Genomic DNA, 21240 nt, shown 5'->3' with positions numbered 1-21240 from the left:
TAAAATACGGAAGGTTCCGTATTTCACTGAAATAATTAACGTTTCGTTTTCGAAATGATAGTTTCCGGATTCGACCATATTAATGCCCAAAGGCTCGTATTTGTGTGTGTTATAATTAAGTCTATTATTTGATAGAGCAGTCTGACTGAGCGATGGTAGGCAGCAGCAGGCTCGTAAGCATTCATTCAAACAGCACCTTCGTGCGTTTGCCAGCAGCTCTTCGCAATTCTTCAAGCATTGCGCTGTTTATGACTTCAAGCCTATCAACCCCCGAGATTAGGCTGGTGTTACCGATGTGAAATGGCTAGCTAGTTAGCCGGATGCGCGCTAATAGCGTTTCAAACGTCACTCGCTCTGAGACTTGGGAGTGGTTGTTCCCCTTGCTCTACATGGGTAACGCTGCTTCGAGGGTGGCTGTTGTCGATGTGTTCCTGGTTCGAGCCCAGGTAGGAGCGAGGAGAGGGACAGAAGCTATACTTTTACACTGGCAATATTAAAGGGCCTATAAGAACATCCAATAGTCAAAGGTAAATGACGTATAGAGAGAAATAGTCCTATAATAACTACAACCTAAAACTTCTTACCTGGGAATATTGAAGACTCATGTTAAAAGGAACCACCAGCTTTCATATGTTCTCATGTTCTGAGCAGGGAACTTAAACGTTAGCTTTTTTACATGGCACATATTGCACTTTTACTTTCTTCAACACTTTGTTTTTGCATTATTTAAACCAAATTGAACATGTTTCATTATTTATTTGAGGCTAAATTGATAGTATTTATGTATTATATTAAGCTAAAATAAGTGTTCATTCAGTATTGTTGTAAATGTCACTATTACAAATAAACAAAAAAAATCGGCTGATTAATCGGTAGCGGCTTTTTTTTGGGGTCCTCCAATAATCGGTATCGGCGTTGAAAAATCATAATCGGTCGACCTCTAGTGCAGACTCTAGCCTTTTGGGGGACTGGTTGGTTTCAGTTCCATTAAACTACATGGTATCAAATAAAATGTTATTTGTCACATGCTTTGTAAACAGTGATATGCTTACTTATGGGTACTTTTTTTTACAATGCTGAGTTAAAGATAAAAAATAAAAATTAAATGAATAGAAATAGTGACATGAGGAATAAATACACAGTGAATAACGAGTAAAAAATAACATGGCTCTATACAGGGAGTGCTAGTACCGAGTCGATGTGCAAGGGTACAATTTAATTGTGGTATCTATGTACATATAGGTAGGGGTAAAGTGACTAGGCAACAGGATAGGTGATTGGCGTCAGTATGCGTGTGATACGTACGAACATTAAACGTACCTATGTACGTACATACATACATACATACATACATACATACATACATACATACATACATACATACATACATACACAAATGTGTGTGTCCTTTTGGAATTATCTGGATTTCTGCATAAATTTGTCATTAAAATTAGATCTGATCTTCATCTGTCACAACAACAGACAAACACAGTCTGCTTAAACTAATAACACACATTTATTGTATTTTTCTTGTCTACATTGAATACATAATTTAAACATTCACAGTGTAGGTTTGAAAAGGTATGTGATCCCCAAGGCTAATGACTTCTCCAAAAGATAATTGGAGTCAGCTAACCTGGAGTATAATCATTGAGGTGAGATTGGAGATGTTGGTCAGAGCTGCCCTGTCCTAGAAAAACACTCACAAAATGTGAGTTTGCTATTCACAAGAAGCATTGCCTGAACCATGCCTCGAACAAAAGAGTTCTCAGAAGACCCAAGATTAAGAATTGTCGACTTGCATAAAGCTGGAAAGGGTTATAAAAGTATCTCTAAAAGCCTTGATTGTCTATAAATGGAGAAAGTTTAGCAGTGTTGTTACTCTCCCTATGAGTGGCCGTCCTGCAAAGATGACTGCAAGAGCACAGCGCAGAATGCTCAATGAGGTTAAGAAGAATCTTAGTGTCAGCTAAAGACTTAAAGAAATCTCTGGAGCATGCTAACATCTCTGTTGACGAGTCTATGATATGTAAAACACTAAACAAGACGGGTGTTCATGGGAGGACACCACGGAAGAAGCCACTGTTGTCCAAAAAAAACATTGCTGCAGGTCTGAAGTTTGCAAAAGAGCATATGGATGTTCCACAGCGCTATTGGCAAAATATTCTGAGGACAGATGAAACTGAAGTTGAGTTGCTTGGAAGGAACACAACACCTATGTGTGGAGAAAAAGGCACAGCACACCTTCATCAACCTCATCCCAACTGTGAAGTATGGTGAAGGGAGCATCATGGTTTGGAGCTGCTCAGTCCAATGATGCTGTGACACACCGCCCCAGACCATGACGGACCCTCCACCTCCAAATGGTGTTGATGTGAGCCATGACCAGCCTTTTAAAGCATTTCATGGCTATAGATTTGAGTGCTACGGGGCGATAGTAATTTAGGTAGGTTACCTTGGCCTTCTTGGGCATGAGGACTAGTGCTCGGCTTGAATCAAGCTGGTATTACAGACTGGGTGAGGGATAGGTTGAAAATAGACCGCTGCGCCACTTGGGAGCCCTAAGGTACACACCACAATGTAAGAGGCGTCACTATAGTCCCTAGTTCGAATCCAGGCTGAATCACATCCGGCCATGATTGGGAGTCCCATAGGGCGGTGCACGTTGTCGTCCTGGTTTGGCCATCATTGTAATTTAAGAATTTGTTCTTAACTGGCTTGCCTAGTTAAATAAAGGTTAAATAACATGTGCATGTCAGTGAACACTGGCCAGCTGGTCATCATTGCAACATAATGTAAAATATTACATTTCTAAGTTTTAATTTGTTCTCTTTGAGTAAGCAACTTTCCGGATGAAAGAAACACTTACTATTTCAGTTTCATAGATGTTTATTTTACCATGAGCTTTTTCCACTCTTGGTGTTTCATTAAGTTTGCTGTTGGCTACTCTTTGTCATGTGGCCATTGGTATGACCATGTTTAATAATAGTCCTGTCTGAGATAGCTGACACCAGTCAAAGCTGCATCACATGTCCCTATATCCCTTTCCATTGTCATTAAATGCATTATTGACACCTCTGTGGTGGCTGTCATCCATATGTACTCTACCTAGATATTTCAGCTAGTGTCAGCCTAAATGGCAGCACATCTATTACTATTGTCATTATGTGTCCTTGAGACGACAGTCAGGAAGGAGGCTGTCAGTCCTATTGTCCCTAAGGACTTTCCTTAGTCTTACCTGGATCGGTAGAGTGGCACAAAAGAATACGATCAAAAATAGGATGTAGGGAATCATTGCAAATAAAAACATTTATTGAAGTTGATGTCTCACATGACATGTTGCATTACATCTCAAGTTGCATTACTGGAGCTAAACAACTCACCCTCACTCATCTCCACAATCAATAAGGGCTCTGAGGACATCCTGTATTCGCAATGTTGCAGCTACTCCCTTCAGGAAGAAGGCACAGAGTTCCCAAAGTGAGGACTTCTCTAGAGCTACAGTGATTTCAGAAAGTATTCATACCCCTTGACTTATTCCACATTTTGTTGTGTTAAGGGCTGTTAGATGACCGTATTACCGCAACACCAGCGGTCACGAGTCATGACGGCAGTCAAATTCCACGTGACCCTTTAGTCACTGTACTTCGGCTTCTCCAAGCTCTGATGCTGCTGATGGTCATTAGTAGCTGTCATGACGTTGGCCTCTTTTGGTACAATTTTGTGATACTCAGAAGAGACAATATAGCCATATTACCATAAAACTGTTTATATAATAGACTCAGTTTAAGACTTGCCTCATATGGGTGTATGGAATGTATTAATAAGAATAAAGCTTTTGTAAGACATTGAGATGCTATGTACTGATGTAATGTGATAGAATTGTATTTCTGTAACCAAATCTAACTCACTCATAGGCACGCCCCAGGGACATATACAGGACCAGGCGTCATTTGACCAGCCTGTTCGATGGGCACTACAAAACACTCCCTGATTTACATTTCTCCCGACCAGGCCTACACTCTATGGCCAGAGGTTTGACCATCCAATTCCTCTACTGAAAGTGAACCATACCACGTGGTTAACTTTTAGACTATTGATACCGACAGAATAAGAACAAGTCTTTGATATTAATTATTAGTCTGCAGCTAAGTAAATTATATCATCGAACGCGAAGACCAACGAAACCACCATTCTATGACGACATTAATGAATGTCGCTCTGAAAGATCCATTCAGAGAGAGAGAGAGAGAACACACACTCTCCAACAGAACCGAACTCTCCAACAAAGAACGACGACACACTAACCGTAAATATATATTGATTGCAATTGTTCCCGAATGAGTGAGCCTTCAATTGTAATATTAATGAACTCTGTGTAAACTTCTCAGCTGACCATTTATGACCCATTGTTCAACAGGCCGACCAGCCTGTTTAGCCCACAAGGGCACATTCCGATACCAATCCTTTGTGACAATAATTACTGTTTTTCTGTTAATTACTTAGTGTAGTAAATAAATGATTTTAAGACAATTGATGTATGGATGATTTTAGTAAAGACTGGGTTCGTGCAGATACAACAATTTACGACGTTTTGGAATGAGACTGGACTAGAGGTAAATACACCATTTAAACTTAAGAAGATAATCGACCTATACTATAATAGAATATAATATTATAGTACAGGAAAGTTATATTAGGAAAATTATAGCTTTGTAATCTGAATATTCTCCTTGGTGCCCCGACCTCCTAGTTAATTACAATTAAACGATTAATCAGTTTAATCGCGTGATAATAATTACAGGGAGCTAATTGATAAACATATCTTCAGTTTAATGGTACCCCCAAAGACACGACAGCCTACCAAACTTGCAAACTGCCTGGTACTTAGCACTCGATTGTCCCTCTAATCACTCTGACATCAATGCAAATGTCTCAAATCTAATCAAACAATTCATGAGATCCCATTAGCTCATGTTGCGCAGGCTATGCAATTGCATGAGAAAACAGAGTGATGTCCTCTAAAAAGAGGAGGATCCCATCAACTTTCTATAGGCTAGGCCTACTATATTTATTTATTTATTTATTTATCAACTTTCCTAATATTAAGCACATTGCTTCTCTTTTCAACAGGAGTATAGCCTACCTGGCTGGCATGAAAATAAACAACGGTAAAAGCGTCCTCCATTTGCTATTTAAGTGCATGTTTTGAGACCGGTGCATGATAATGGTCCATTCTAAATCAAAATAGGTTTCACACATACAGTACCAGTCAAAAGTTTGGACACCTACTCATTCCATGGTTTTTCACTATTATTGTAGAATAATAGTGAAGACATCAAAACTATGAAATAAGACATATGGAATCATGTAGTAACCAAAAAAGTCTTAAATAAATCCAAATATAAAATATATTTGAGATTCTTCAAAGTAGCCACCATTTGCCTTGATGACAGTATTGCAAAGTCTTGGCATTCTCTCAACCAGCTTCATGAGGTAATCACCTGCAGAGCATTTCAATTAACAGGTGGCCTTGTTAAAAGTTCATTTGTGGAATTTCTTTCCTTCATGAGTTTGAGTCAATCAGTTGTGTTGTGACAAGGTAGGGGGTATACAGAATATAGCCTTATTTGGTCAAATACCATATGGCAAGAACAGCTCAAATAAGTGAAGAGAAACAATAGTCCATTACTTTAAGACATGAAGGTCAGTCAATCTGGAAAATTTCAAGAACTTTGAAAGTTTCTTCAAGTCGTAAAAACCATCTATGATGGAACTGGCTCTCATGAGGACCGCCACCCAGAGTTGTCTCTGCTGCAGAGGATAAGTTCATTAGAGTTACCTGCACCTCAGATTGCAGCCCAAATAAATGCTTCACAGAGTTCAAGTAACAGACACATCTCAACATCAACTGTTCAGAGGAGACTGCGTGAATCAGGCATTCGTGGTCGAATTGCTGCATAGAAACTACTCCTAAAGGACACCAATAATAATAAGAGACTTGCTTGGGCCAAGAAACACGAGCAATGGACATTAGACCGGTGGAGTCCAAATTTGAGATTTTTGGTTCCAACCGCCGTGTCTTTGTGAGACGCAGAATAGATGAACGGATGATCTCCGCATGTGTGGTTCCCACCGTGAAGCATGGAGGAGGAGGTGTGGGGGTACTTTGCTGATGACACTGTCTGTGATTTATTTAGAATTCAAGTCACATTTAACCAGCATTGCTACCACAGCATTCTGCAGTAATACGCCATCCCATCTGGTTTGCGCTTAGTGGGACTATAATTTGTTTTTCAACAGGACAATGACCCAAAACACACCTCCAGGCTGTAAGGGCTATTTGACCAAGAAGGAGAGTGATGGAGTGCTGCATCAGATGACCTGGCCTCCACAATCACCCGACCTCAACCCAATTGGGATGAGTTGGACCTCAGAGTGAAATGAAAGCAGCCAACAAGTGCTCAGCGTATGTGGGAACTCCTTCAAGACTGTTGGAAAAGCATTCCTCATGAAGCTGGTTTAGTGAATGCCAAGAGTGCAAAACTGTCATCAAGGCAAATAAATGGTGGCTACTTTAAGGAATCTAAAATGTATTTAGATTTGTTTTAACACACTTTTTTGGTTACTACATGATTCCATATGTGTTATTTCATGTCTTCACTATTATTCTAAGATGTAGAAAATAGTGAAAATAAAGAAAAACCCTAAAATCAGTAGGTGTGTCAACTTTTTACTTGTACTGTATAAATAAAAAATGTAAACCTATATAATGTTGTGGATCAGTCCCCAGCCATTTAAACATTGTAACTGTTTTAACAACACCATTGGCCTCATGGTGAAATCACTGAGTGCTTTCCTTCTTCTCTGGCAACTGAGTTAGGAAGGACGCCTGTATCTTTGTAGTGACTGGGTGTATTGATACACACTCCAAAGTGAAATTAGTAACTTCACCATGCTCAAAGGGATAGTCAATATTCAAAAATTATTATTTTTACCCATCTACTAATAGGTGCCAGCTTCATCCCACTTTTATCTGAAGCTAAGCAGGGTTGGTCCTGGTCTGTCTCAGGATTTGAGACTAGATGTTGCTGGAAGTGGTGTTGGAGGGCCAGTAGGAGGCACTCTTTCCTCTGGTCTAAAAAAATACATTAAAAATAAATTAAAAAAAACACTTAGGGGTGTTGACCTCGGTGGCCTGGCTAAATTCCCAATACCATCATGGCCACCTAATCATTCCCAGCTTCCAATTGGCTCATTCATCCCCCCCCTCCTCTCCCCTGTAACCTTTCCCCATGTCATTGCTATAAATGAGAATGTGTTCTCAGTCAACTTACCTGGTAAAATAAGGGTTAAATTAATGCAAATAAAAGGTGCCCTTTGCGACGCATTGAAAAACCTCTCTGGACTTTGGTTGAATCTGCGTTTTGAAATTCACTGATGTTGAATACTTTTCTAATGACATTTCAGCTTTTCAGTTTGAATTAATTTGTAAAAAATTCTAATAGCATAATTCCACTTTGACATTATGGGGTGTGTGTGTGGGCCAGTGACAATCAGAATTGTATCCATTTTAAATGCAGGCTGTAACAAAAAATGTGGAAAAAGTCAAGGAGTGTGAGTACTTTCTGAAGGCACTGTTTGTCCTTCTTTGTAACCAAAGCCATCACGTCGCTGAAATCCAGCCTGGCCTGGGCTTGCACTTTACTGAACATTTTTTACCTACCATTGCACACTGCATTTTGATCCAGTGCGTTTGGATTGATGTGAAGTGTTTCCTGTGTTGGTGGTTTTGGACGGGTATCCTGGCTAAATTGTCCGACATCAAAATAAAGGACTTTTCAAATCCTCAGATAAATTGCATCTATTTGAATCTTCAATATACAGCTGTTTTTGTTATTTTATACTGTTTTTCTGTTTGTGCACTATACTCCCATGTCGCACTCTTCCCAGTGCTCAATCACATTCTAAATAAGCAGATGCAGCTTTGCCAATATGTTTTGCTCTGTGGTCATATAGTTATCTTTGCTTTCCAGGTCAAGGTTCAAAGTGGTCATCGGCATCTTGTCCGGGATCACCACTGGTTTGGCCTTCGTTAAGCCCGTCGTCAACTCGGTGTCTCTGATGACTCTGGGTATCCCCTGCACCGTTCTGCTCATTACCGAGCTCAAAAGGTGAGAATGATTCAGTTTTACTTCAACAGGTGGGTTATTAAGAACAAACACCGACAAATATCACATGCAATAGACTAGCTGGTACATCCTGTTGCAGAACTGGGACCAAGTCGCTATTATTCGAGTCACAAGCAAAACTTAAGTCACAAGATCCATCTCACGTCGAGTCCCAAGTAGAACAGGTCGAGTCAATTTCCCGTTCCCAGCCCGTCCCCACAGGAGGCCTCTTGGTAGGCCGTCATTGTATATAAGAATTTGTTCTTAACTGACTTGCCTAGTTAAATGAATAAATGTCCAAGTCGTGCATTCTAAGAGCAAGTCAATTTGAGCCGAGCAAAGTTTTTTTCAAGTCATGTCTGAAGTCAAGTAAAAATAAAATCTATACATGCGATGACTTGTTCAACTACAAATCTTTCTCTATTTATTGAGGCTACCAGACAGCCGTTTTCAATATTTTGTCAACAACACATTTTGATTATGTAATTGTAAAATGGGGACCTTGTAGCAGTTGTAAGGGCATGAAATCAGCAGAAGGCAAGACAGGTTGTTGTGAAAGTGCTATATCATACAAAATATACAAGTAGATTTACCAAATATACACGGGCAATTAGCCCAAAAGAAATAGGACAGGTTAAGCCTGATACAGAGGCTATCTGAACGGACACCGGTAGAGGGCAAGACTGCAAAGCCTCCCCTTGGGAGACCGAATTGCTATTTCCTAAGCATTTATACATGGAACAATAATTTGCGTTTCACTAGCGACTCTGCCACAAAATGAGTGACAAAACGTTACAAAACATGGCCAGATAATTTCAAGTCATCAGTCTCAAGTCATAGTCAAGTCTCCAGTTATTTTATTTTCTATCAAGTCGAGTCTCAAGTCATCAAATTTGTGACTTTAGTCCAAGTCAGGTGACTTGAGTCCACAAATCTGTCCTATTGTATGGGGCCTACAGCTAGTTGAGTTTGCTGTCTAGCTAAATTAGGCTTGAGAAGCCTCCACAGATTAAATCATTTATGAATCCATTAAATAACAGATAGCACATTGACATTGAGTCATTAGTTCTCTCTGAGGGGCCTTAGGCCTAAAGTATATGTAGAAACCAGGGTTGTGGTCAAGTCCATTTCAGGAAGAGAATTGAAATGTAATTAATTAATTAATTAATTGGAAAGAAATCTTCTGGATATGAATGTCAATTCATCTCCTGAATTGGAATGTAATGGATCTGTATGAAAGAATGCACCCTCAAATGTAAGGATTATATTTTTATAAAAGACTTTGTGGCCTGTTGCTGAGTGAATGTGAAATGGATAATACTCCAGGCGTCTGAATGTTTTGAAAGCTGTATCTAATGAGGCAGCCACAAGGTGTGTTTGGGTGTGTGTCCACATGCGATAGTGGACGTGTGTGGGTGTGCACGCGAAAGCCGCAAAGTTGAGCCTCAGGGATAATGTCTTCCTCTCACTCGCATTGAAAATAGCGATTCGCCTCACTTTGCTGATTCTACATCCAAACCTTATCTCAGTTAATATGATTTAGTGTTGTGTAAGCATCAACAATTCCTGGTGCTTTACAAAAGTGATGAGTGTAATGTTATAGTGATGTCACAAGTTTCATGGCAAGTAAGCAACACATGAAGTGGACTCAATTTCCCAGGGAAAAGAGTTGTCACCCAGAGGCACGTTTTTATTTCTAAACTAGACACACAATATGTGACCTAAAACAGGTTGTTAAAGGACCATGGAGTTCAGTCTGCTTCTTGTTTCATGATACTGGTATCGTGACAACACTTTGTTGTAGTGTAGTAATTTTCAACCAGTAATGGGAAACAGTCAAAGTGTTAAAAGTACATTTCTAAATAATTTTTTTCTCTAAGATCAGAGTGTAGTAGCAGTTAACACACAGAAAACCATTTAGACAGAAAACAAGTTAGTCACATTTTGGAGGGTCCACATTTTTGACTATGGTTATGTGTCACCTATTTTGCATTGTGTTACTTTGAGTCTTTTCAATAGTGTGTTGCTGTCAATGTTGAAGGAAATAACATTCTTCCAAATAGCAGCACAAAGGGCCATTCCTGTCGTGTGCGCGTATCGGTTTGTGTATATGCACCTGTGTGGAAGTGGGTGCATGATGTTTTTTCCTTTTCCTACAAGACTTGACTCACTTAAAGCATTTAGCCTTGATTCATCCATTGTTCTACTTGTTTCTAATTCTTGACATACCTCACACGGCCAGTCATTGATATTGTTGTTTTGTTTTCGTAGTTCTGCTAAGTGGATGAGAGTTCCTGCAGGAGACCCTATAAAACATGGCCTGCTGCCTTCTAGTACATCACAATTGATTTTGTAACTCCGTTAACATTTCCCTCTAGTTTATCAACTGAGCCCAATAGCTTAGCATCTTACCCACTCTCATTGCACTAAAACAGTTAGCGCTCTCATGTCAAACGCTAAGTGCATTTTTTTTATTAACAATTTGAAGTCATTGTTCAGCATGAAGGACTTGTCATAACTCTCCTGTGACGATCTGAAGGATCAGGTTACGGGGGTCCGCTCTACAGCGTGCTCTCTCTCATAGAGTGGGAAGTCGACTGTTTTATGGTCGGTCATAAAATGCGCTGCCCCTATGCTCTGTAGTGTTTGAGATTGGAATGTAAACTGTGGAACACAGAGAGACCTTTGGACATCAAAAGTTTGAATAATTAAACAATGTTTCTACTTTTGAGAATGTGGGAACGGTCCGTGGACACTTAGGGGACAGTTTTATGACGAGTGCTTTTCATTTGGTGATCTCATGAAGGACAGGAAACACACAACTGTATCTCTTAAAGTGTACATTTCCCAGCTGTCAGGTTTACATCTAAATATTGTGAAACGTATGTGATTAAACATGAAACTATTTGTGAAAAGATGTAATGTGATGTTAACCTTCTAAATGAGGGTATGGATTTTTATATAAAGATTAACTAGTCGGTTGCCACACCCCCATGAGCCCAGACATCACATTAGGCGTCATAGAACCTCCCCTTCTTCTACAGAGTATAAAACCCACTTCCTACAAAATATACATTAAGTCAGGGAACGCCGGGATGGAGTCCACACATTCGAATGGCTACAATTCTATAGGCCACGGAGACCATACCGCGTGTAGTGTTGGCAACACGGCTGGAAATGGTTAATCTCTGAGACTATCAAACAGCATAAGAGCAAATCCTAGACGTAGAATTACTAGTCTGTAGCTAGAAATGACGTAAACCTAGGACGAGAATACCCACAACCACCGAAACATCTAATCTAAGAACATGTTACGCCTGACGTATCCATTACAACAGACACTATCCAGAGCCACGGAGAAAACTACAACCACGAAGGACATTGTGACTTCTGGGGAAGTTAACCAGAGACTCTGAATTGACCACGATTCCAATAGAGAAGACAATAATGACATACGGGCGTAAATATATACATTGCAAATGTTCTTGAATGAGTGGCCGTTCATGTGCAAAGGATTAGCATTTCAATGAATATAATTATCAACTGTGTGTAGTGAATCCATTTTGTCTTTCTTTGCCGCTCTTTCTCAGTCCCCACCTCTTTCCTTTGTCTACCAAGCCATCATATTGGCTTCGTCAGCTAGAGACTTTTTCTTTGTATCATGTAGTAACCCAAGTATCTACTGTTTGTTTGTTTGTTATGTAATTCTGTGTGGTTAGTTAGTAAATAAATAATTAAGCCAATTTTGTATATCGCTGATTCATGATTTAGGCTAGGGTTCGTGCAGATATCTAAGGGGTTGCGACATTCAGTATTGAGAACTGATGAAGTAATAATTCATTAATAGAAGACTGTAATATTAAAATATCTGAAGAGTTATATTCGGAAAATTATAACTCTAAAACTCTAATTTTCCGTGGTGCCCTGACTTCCTAGTTAATTAATGTTAACATGATTAGTTTAATCACTTAATAATTAAACCTAGAGAACTGATTTGATATAAATAAGTCTTCACATTTAATGATAGTGACAGACATGACAGACTCATCTGTTATTTACGCAATACATTTCAAACCAATTATGGGGCTTTTTCATTATCTTGCTAAGTGGGTGAATTTTACATTTTTAAATCACTGTTAATGCATGGTTTGTGTTCTACGTATGTTTTATCATAGAGCCCAGTTTAGAATGGCCTCATCCTGAACTAAAGGAACATATAGGATCTCTGACTATTCCTGGTTTTAATTTCAGGGAAGCACTTGAAAAGGGAACCATTTAATATATGTGCTGTATCTTGCTTTGCTTCTATTATCTTTGTCTTCCTTATTATACCTTGGGGTGAGAGTAACTTCATCAGACAGACAGACTAAATAAGGGATACAAAGTATATTGAAAGCAGGTGCTTGCACACAGGTGTGGAATTATCATCTCCTCATGTTTAGTGTATAGAAATGCTGGGCAGACCCAGTTGCCCATTTTATTTTGGCTACCATGGCTAGAAGAGATCTCGGTGACTTTAAAAGAGGGTTGATTGTTGGGGCACGTTTGGCAAGAGCTTCAGTGACAAAGACTGCTCAACTTGCTGATGTTTCACTATGTCACCAGATCTCAACCAAATTGGACACTTATGGGACATTCTGGAGCGGCACCTAAGACCAGCATTTTTCACCACCATCAACAAAGCACCAAATAATGGAATTTCTCGTGGAAGGATGGTGTTGCATCCCTCCAATAGAGTTCCAGAGACTTGTAGAATCTATTCCATTGGAGATTAGTCTTTTGTCTGTATTAATTGATTGGTACCTGTGTCGCTAGCAGGTGGGTCATCCACGAAATGAGTCCGTTTGTCACGCCCTGACCATAGAGAGCCCTCGGGGTTCTCTATGGTGTTTTAGGTCCGTGACTAGGGGGTATTATATTTCTGTGTTTGTGTGTGTGTGTGTGTGTGTGTGTGTGTGTGGTTCCCAATTAGAGGCAGCTGATAATCGTTACCTCTAATTGGGATATTGTTTTGTATGAGTGCCTATGTGCGCTACGTATTTCACGATCGTTATATCTTTGTTGTTTTGGAAGTTTCACTATCATTAAAATGTGAAACTCTACTCACGCTGCGCCTTGGTCCAATTATTCATATGACGGTCGTGAAACCGTTTTGATATTTTAAGTAGAGATTGTGCACCAATATTGCATTTTAAAAGCCTGTTAAATTAAATGAAGTGCCCTTTTAAAATTCAATAAATCACATTTTTTATATGAACAAGGCAACAGTAAACATGTCGTCCCCCATGATTATCCATTATATTGACCAGATGCTCAAGTCGCTCTAACAATGAAAAGACATTTCTTAAAAAATGGAAGACAGTTAGCCTGGGTACCAGTCTCTTCAGCTGGTTAGAGTGTTGGGCCAGTAACCGAAAGGTTGCTGGATCGAATCCTCGAGCCGACAAGGTAAAAATCTGTCATTCTGCCCCAGAGCAAGGCAGTTAACCCACTGTTCCCTGGACGCCGAAGACTTGGATGTCGATTAAGGCAGGCCACAGCACATCTCTGATTCAGAGGGGTTGGTTAAATGCGGAAGATACATTTCAGTTGAAGGTATTCAGTTGTACAACTGACTAGGTATCCCCCTTTCCCTAATTCACACCCTGTACTTCATCTCTTCCTCTCTGATGTGACTCAATTTCAGTTAATTACCATAGCTCCTGCCTTGTGCCAATCAATGCAATTTTGTAAATGACGAATCTCTATGGCGAGACGCATCATTCACCCAAGTTTGGTCAAAATTGGGCCAGTGCTGTTTGAGTTTGCATGTAAGGACGGACGGACAGATGGAGGGACAAAGACTTGCTAAAGTACAAAAAAATCTGCATTTTGACATGTCCCTTGTGCACTCTCTCACTTACTCCCCAAATTTCTCAGTTTTCATCATCATTGGAAATCCCTAGTTATTTTGTTGCTTTGCTTTTTTAAAGTAATTTATGAAGATTTATAATTTTATTTCATGTGATTTAGGGACTAATTCTTATGTTAAAAAAACCTGTCCCTCATTTTAAGATCAACCCTCTACTATGAACTGAACTCTCATTTGAATACATTTTTTATTTGAACCTTTTATTTAACTAGGCAAGTCGGTTAAGAACAAATTCTTATTTTACAATGATGGCCTACCCTGTCCAAGCCCTAACCTGGATGACACTGGGCATATTGTGCGCCGCCCTATGGGACTCCCAATCACGGCAGGCAGTGATCGAACCAGGGTCTGTAGTGAGCCCTCTAGCACTGAGATGCAGTGCCTTAGGCCGCTGCGCCACTCAGGAGCCCAATATGGTGTTACTATTACAAAAATAAATACATCTTAACAAACAAACTTGCATTCAATTGCCCCTCACTGTTGCACACAACCAGCTTCCATTCCCCCTGTCACAAAGGGATTTATGGCTGATTTATGGCCTGTTACGCTCCACCCTGTTACTTTATTTGGCACTTAATACTCACTTACTATAGGCCTATTTTAACCTCTTGAGACGGGAAAACAATTTTTTTAAATTTTTCAACAAGTTACTCTCATTTTGTGGAACGACCCCGTTGTCATTTCACTACCGATAGTCCGTGGTTTTTTAACATGCGTGTGTCTCCTTCAAGCTCAAAGTTGCATCGAAATGTGCTAATATGAGTTAATAGTTCTTCTGACATTCTATTTCCTGACACTGTCTATTGTCCCCCGTCTCTTTATTTTTGCACTTCCTCTTTACTGCTCGTTCTCTCGTGCATGTGTTTCTCCCTCTCTGTGCTTAATTAGCCAGATGTACAGACAAGAGCTGGGCCATATGAACAAAAATACATATCGCGATAAATTGCCTGAATTGATGCAATTAAATAGAACAATTTTATAGCATTAATATGCACCACAGTTTAAAAAAAATGTATTACCTTTTAAACTACTAGTACAAGTTTTATGGTTGTAGCCATCAATTGTCCCATTAACAGTCACCGATATTAGCAAACTTCACATTTCTCTAGTACAGGCTACTTATTGTAATGAACGATATCAGCAAAATGCCTGCGATAAGTGGTCGATGTTGATGATTTAATGGTTTATCGTCCCAGTACAGACCACATGTCACGACACGGCCCATCGCCGCACTTAATTTCCTGTCAGGCCGAGTCACCCGTCAATGTGACATGGGACTGAGGCTCAGTTAAATACTGCTCATGCAGTGTGTGTATTTGTAAATAGCAATACACAACTACTGCCAGTGCACACATGTGTCTGACTGACTGAATTGGGGGGAGTCTACTAGAGGTCGACCGATTAACAAAAAAAGCTGATACCGATTAACCGGCCTATTTATTTATTTATTTATTTATTATTTATTTATTTGTAATAATGACAATTACAACAATACTGAATGAACACTTATTTTAACTTAATATAATACATCAATATAATCAATTTAGCCTTAAATAAATAATGAAACATGTTCATTTTGGTTTAAATAATGCAAAAACAAAGTGTTGGAGAAGAAAGTAAAAGTGCAATATGTGCCATGTAAAAAAGCTAACGTTTAAGTTCCTTGCTCAGAACATGAGAACATATGAAAGCTGGTGGTTCCTTTTAACATGAGTCTTCAATATTCCCAGGTAAGATGTTTTAGGTTGTAGTTATTATAGGAATTATAGGACTATTTCTCTCTATACGATTTGTATTTCATATACCTTTGACTATTGGATGTTCTTAGGCACTTTAGTATTGCCAGTGTAACAGTATAGCTTCCCTCCCTCTCCTCGCTCCTACCTGGGCTCGAACCAGGAACACATCGACAACAGCCACCCTCGAAGCAGCGTTACCCCTCGAAGCAGCGTTACCCATGTAGAGGAAGGGGAACAACTACTCCAAGTCTCAGAGCGAGTGACGTTTGAAACGCTATTAGCGCACACCCGCTAACTAGCTAGCCATTTCACATCGGTTACACCAGCCTAATCTTGGGAGTTGACAGGCTTGAAGTCATAAACAGCGCAATGCATTGCGAAGGGCTGTTTGAATTAATGCTTACGAGCCTGCTGCTGCCTACCACCGCTCAGTCAGACTGCTCTATCAAATCATAGACTTAATTATAACATAATAACACACAGAAATACGAGCCTTAGGTCATTAATATGGTCGAATCCGGAAACTATCATCTCGAAAACAAAACGTTATTCCTGTTACATTGCACAACCTTCAATGTTATGTCATAATTACGTAAAATTCTGGCAAATTAGTTCGCAACGAGCCAGGCGGCCCAAACTGTTGCACATACCCCGACTGCGTGCAATGAACGCAAAATGACACAATTTCACCTGGTTAATATTGCCTGCTAACCTGGATTTCTTTTAGCTAAATATGCAGGTTTAAAAATGTATACTTCTGTGTATTGATTTTAAGAAAGGCATTGATGTTTATGGTTAGGTACAGTCGTGCAACGATTGTGCTTTTTTCGCAAATGCGCTTTTGTTAAATCATCCCCCGTTTGGCGAAGTCGGCTGTCTTTGTTAGGAAGAAATAGTCTTCACAGTTTGCAACGAGCCAGGCGGCCCAAACTGCTGCATATACCCTGACTCTGTTGCAAGAGAAGTGACACATTTTCCCTAGTTAAAAGAAATTCATGTTAGCAGGCAATATTAACTAAATATGCAGGTTTAAAAATATATACTTGTGTATTGATTTTAAGAAAGGCATTGATGTTTATGGTTGGAGCAACGTGTTTCTAAGCGATTATATGCAACGCAGGACAGGCTAGATAAACTAGTAATATCATCAACCATGTGTAGTTAACTAGTGATTATGATTGATTGATTGTTTTTTATAAGATAAGTTTAATGCTAGCTAGCAACTTACCTTGGCTTCTTACTGCATTCGCGTAACAGGCAGGCTCCTCGTGGAGTGCAATTTAAAGCAGGTGGTTAGAGCGTTGGACTAGTTAACCGTAAGGTTGTAAGATTGAATCCCTGAGCTGACAAGGTAAAAATCTTTCGTTCTGCCCCTGAACAAGGCAGTTAACCCACCGTTCCTAGGCCGTCATTGAAAATAAGAATGTGTTCTTAACTGACTTGCCTAGTTAAATAAAGGTCTTAAACATTTTTATTTTTTTTTAAAACGGCCAAATCGGCGTCCAAAAATACCGATTTCCGATTTGTTATGAAAACTTTCAATCGGCCCTAATTAATCGTCCATTCCGATTAATCGGTCGACCTCTGGAGTCTACCTGCTTATTATTATTTTTACACAAGATTCAAAATCTGTATAGGGATTGTAGTTGATTATGGCGGCAGGTAGCCTAGTGGTTTAAGAGCAACAGGCCAGTAACTGAAAAGTTGCTGGTTTGAATCCCCCAACAGACTAGGTGAAAAATCCCTTGAGCAAGGCACTTAACCCTAATTGCTCTTGTAAGTCGCTCTGGATAAGATCATATGCTAAATGACTAAAATGAAAATGTGATATTTCATTTCCCATTGCTTTTTACATGCATGGCTTCCTATTGTTTGAAGCTCTTTTATTTGAAATGCAATCAAAAGTCATATGTATGGGCATTGTATGAACATTTACTGGAAGTTGTACTGGCATTTGGTTTCGTGATGGCTGTAGTTCTTGTCAATATAGAATTTACATTAACAGCAAGCCATGAAGTGTGTGTGTTTTCTTGCTAACATTTGAATAGTGTGTGTCACGTATATGTCTTTGTGGGGACTTATGCATTGTCAATATGTTATTGTGTGGTGTTTGCAGGTGTGAGAACCCACGTGTATTCAAGCTGGGGCTGATCTCGGGGTTTTGGTGGGCTCTGGCTCTCCTCTGCTGGATCAGCGACAAGATCTTCTGTGAGATGTGGTCCTCTGTCAACTTCCCCTACCTACACTGTGCTTGGTGAGCTTGAAACTGCATGAAAAGTCAGAGAAAGTTTTCATTTACATTTTGGTCATTTAGCAGACACTGTTATCCAGAGTGACTTAGTCAGTGACTTCAACTAAGATAAATAAAATAAATGAATCATAAGTGACAATGTTTTCAGACCTCAAAAGTGGTCTAATGGTGAGATGAGTCCATGTACCATGCTGTCTGATATGTAGTTCCAGCTACTGTATATGCCTCAATCTCAAATGAGTGGGAAAGATGGGTAGCTACCATTTTAATGTAATCCTTTTAAATGGGGTCACCTTGATGTTCCATCACACATGGTGCACGCATAATGATGACAAATATTCTTATGACAATGGCGTTCAGAATTATTTTCCCTTTTTAAGAGGCTTGAAGTATTTTATTAACCACTCTAATGTAGGGCTATTCAATTCTAAGGGTGGGGTATGAAACCTGCAACACCTTTGTTTTCAAAGTCCAAATCAGGTACTGATCTGGGTCACCAGAGGACAGCAATGGTTGGAAATTGCACCTGCTGTTTTTAAGAAGGAATAAATACATGAAGATTAAAAACATGAAATTGTCTTCACACTTTCTGTATTAAAAAATGTCCTTTTTCCTGACACCCAGCAGGCTAAACTAGTTGAAATTATGTTGTTATAACCAGAAGCTGGTTGAAATTGTCATTATGAACATCCTTACAATCATTTTTGCCCACTGGGCAAGTTCTTTCACATCAGTGCAGATGGAAGAAAGGAGATGAGGAAAGGAAGCCACTCAAGTTTTTTGAGATACACCATTAGGGCTAGTTTTCTGAGAAACTGGCCCTAAATGTTTTTGGTCCTGACCCCATGACTCTTGTTCCCACAGGCACATTCTTATCTGCCTAGCCTCCTACCTGGGCTGTGTGTGCTTCGCCTACTTCGACGTCGCCACAGAGGCCCCCGAACGAGGCCCGGTCATCATGTTCTGGCCCAACGAGAAATGGGCCTTCATCGGAGTGCCCTATGTCACTCTACTCTGTGAAACCAAGAAATCTGACTCTGTCAAGGTGACATAACCTCCTCAGGGCCCACTGTGCTTGGAAAATTCCTCACTATGAGGTGTTCCCCAAACATGCACACAAAATATGCCCTAATGTCAGATAATCGGAACAATGCATGTAGAATGCTTTAAAATGAAGTACCTCTAAAGTACTTCTCTGACATGGGTGACAAAGTCGACATAACTTGTCCGTTATCGCCTCAAAATGAAATCCCCTCACTCCCTTGTTGCATATGCAATAATGTTTATGCAACTTAGTGTCAAAGCACAAATGTGTCCCGCAGTCGTCTATTAAAGTGACATAAGTGAGGTAACATCAATGCTAAGAAACTTACCAAGTTGTGTTCATTAATCAACTCCGAATGTAATTCTCAGGCTTTGTTGAGGTGATCGTGAATAATTCAATTTAGAGTAAAGCAGTAATGTATATAGGTGTATTGCAGTGTTTCTCACAGAAATGTTACATTTTTCAGCTCTGGATCTACTATTCAAAATACTCACTGCCCTTGCATTTTCAGGCAATTGAGCACAAATGGTGAGGACCTTGCCATTGGTATATGTTGTGCAGTATTTACATTTACAGCGTAGCTGACTGATTGTTAATTACATTTACATTTTAGTCATTTAGCAGACGCTCTTATCCAGAGCGAATGTGAATGCATACATTTTTTATTTTTTTCCCCCGTACTGGTCCCCCGTGGGAATCGAACCCACAACCCTGGCGTTGCAAACACCATGCTCTACCAACTGAGCCACACGGGACCGTTATAGACGTGTATTAATTAACCCCTTAGACTCATGGGAATTGACCTATAGGGAGAAATTGAAATGTTTCTTACAGAAGAAATATGGAATGCATAACCATGGTAGCAATTCAAAGGGAACAGTTTGGTTAGTTATTGGAAAATTATCAGACTAAAGCTGAGGACACAACAGTTCTGACAGAAGACTGAATCCAAACATTACATTTTTTGTACATTTTACTTTCAATGTACTTTTTGCCGCATTTGTTGATAACGAAATCTAAAAATACTCTGGATACATTCAGTTGCACGATAAAAAATATTATTGGAAAATGTGGGTTAGGTACAACATATGACAAAAAAATGACAAGTGAGAGATCTAATTGGTGTTCCCAAGTGGCTTCTCCAAAGTGTGCACAGTTCTGAAGTAATTTCAATGCACTTTTTATGACTCAAAGAAGAGTCTTCAACTATAAGGAGCTTTTTTTTCCTTCTCTCCTAGCTGTGCCGTTGGGGAACTAGAGCAAACAGACATGTAGTTTTTTTGTTTGGAACACAGCCCTGCATCCCCATCTTTACACAATTACTATTGATTACGCAATCCAAAAACGGTCCATTATAAATCGCAATCTGGGTCAGGTGGGCATAACTTGAAAGATTGTTCTATTGCCAACATGACTAGCTAAATTATAAAATATGATCTTACAGTGTTAGGCCTTCACAAGGCAATTCAGAGAAGGAGTCATGCGTGCATTCAGATGCATGGTCCGCTGCAGATTTTCATCACGATACCACAAACAGGCTCATTCTGTTCAGGAAAGCCCAGGGTATAATGCCATGTTATCTGTACATCAAACATGTAATATACATGTTGACACTATATTACATGAGTTGATATAGTAATGTGAAGTGGACTCAGGTGTTTGGCATGGTTGTATGACATCAGTGGTATTATCATCCTCAATGTCTCATCTTTGAAAATACATTGAATCCTCATAATTTACAGCCTTTCCCTCACTCAGACAACAAAACATTTGCTAAAGTTGCCCAATTAGCGGGAGGGATGAAGGCAACTTCTTGTGGTGCTCAAGTTCAGAACAACTGTCAGTCAAAACCCATACAGAGCTGTGAAGCGGAAATCCTGAGCTCTGACTCATGTATAGCATGTTACTGTACAGCCACTGTGTTCAAATTTAGGCTCTTAGCAGTGTCAATCTTTTTCCACGCGTATATGGGTACGAATGTGAAGCGTTAACAGACTTTCTGTATACAGTATTATCTCAGTTATTGCATTATCTACAACTTATATTTAAGAGCATTTGTATTATATATTTTAAAATGTAAGGCAAAAGCAAACAATTTTTTCTCCCTGTTGAAGGCTCTGGAA

General features: G+C 39.6%; 1 protein-coding gene and 1 non-coding gene across 2 annotated transcripts in view; one reads left to right on the top strand and one right to left on the bottom strand.

Annotated features, from left to right (window-relative positions):
- LOC106602712 (alkaline ceramidase 2) overlaps positions 1 to 19390 on the top strand; it is a 35114-nt gene extending 15724 nt beyond the window's left edge. Inside the window, exons 4-6 of the mRNA XM_014195512.3 lie at positions 8037 to 8174; positions 17938 to 18075; positions 18937 to 19390. Coding sequence (XP_014050987.1) covers positions 8037 to 8174; positions 17938 to 18075; positions 18937 to 19126 — 466 coding nt within the window. The 3' untranslated portion in view covers positions 19127 to 19390. The remainder of the gene's footprint in view (positions 1 to 8036; positions 8175 to 17937; positions 18076 to 18936) is intronic.
- A 408-nt stretch (positions 19391 to 19798) lies between these two features.
- On the bottom strand, positions 19799 to 19874 carry trnaa-ugc (transfer RNA alanine (anticodon UGC)). Its single transcript has one exon. It is a non-coding gene; the product is annotated as a tRNA-Ala (tRNA).
- Between the last annotated feature and the right edge of the window lie 1366 nt (positions 19875 to 21240).

This window comes from Salmo salar, chromosome 04 (assembly GCF_965601325.2).
Source record: "Salmo salar chromosome 04, fSalSal1, whole genome shotgun sequence".
NCBI classification, from domain to species: Eukaryota; Metazoa; Chordata; class Actinopteri; order Salmoniformes; family Salmonidae; genus Salmo; species Salmo salar.
Note: the sequence above shows the minus strand (reverse complement) of the source record. Positions and strands in the feature narration are given on the sequence as shown.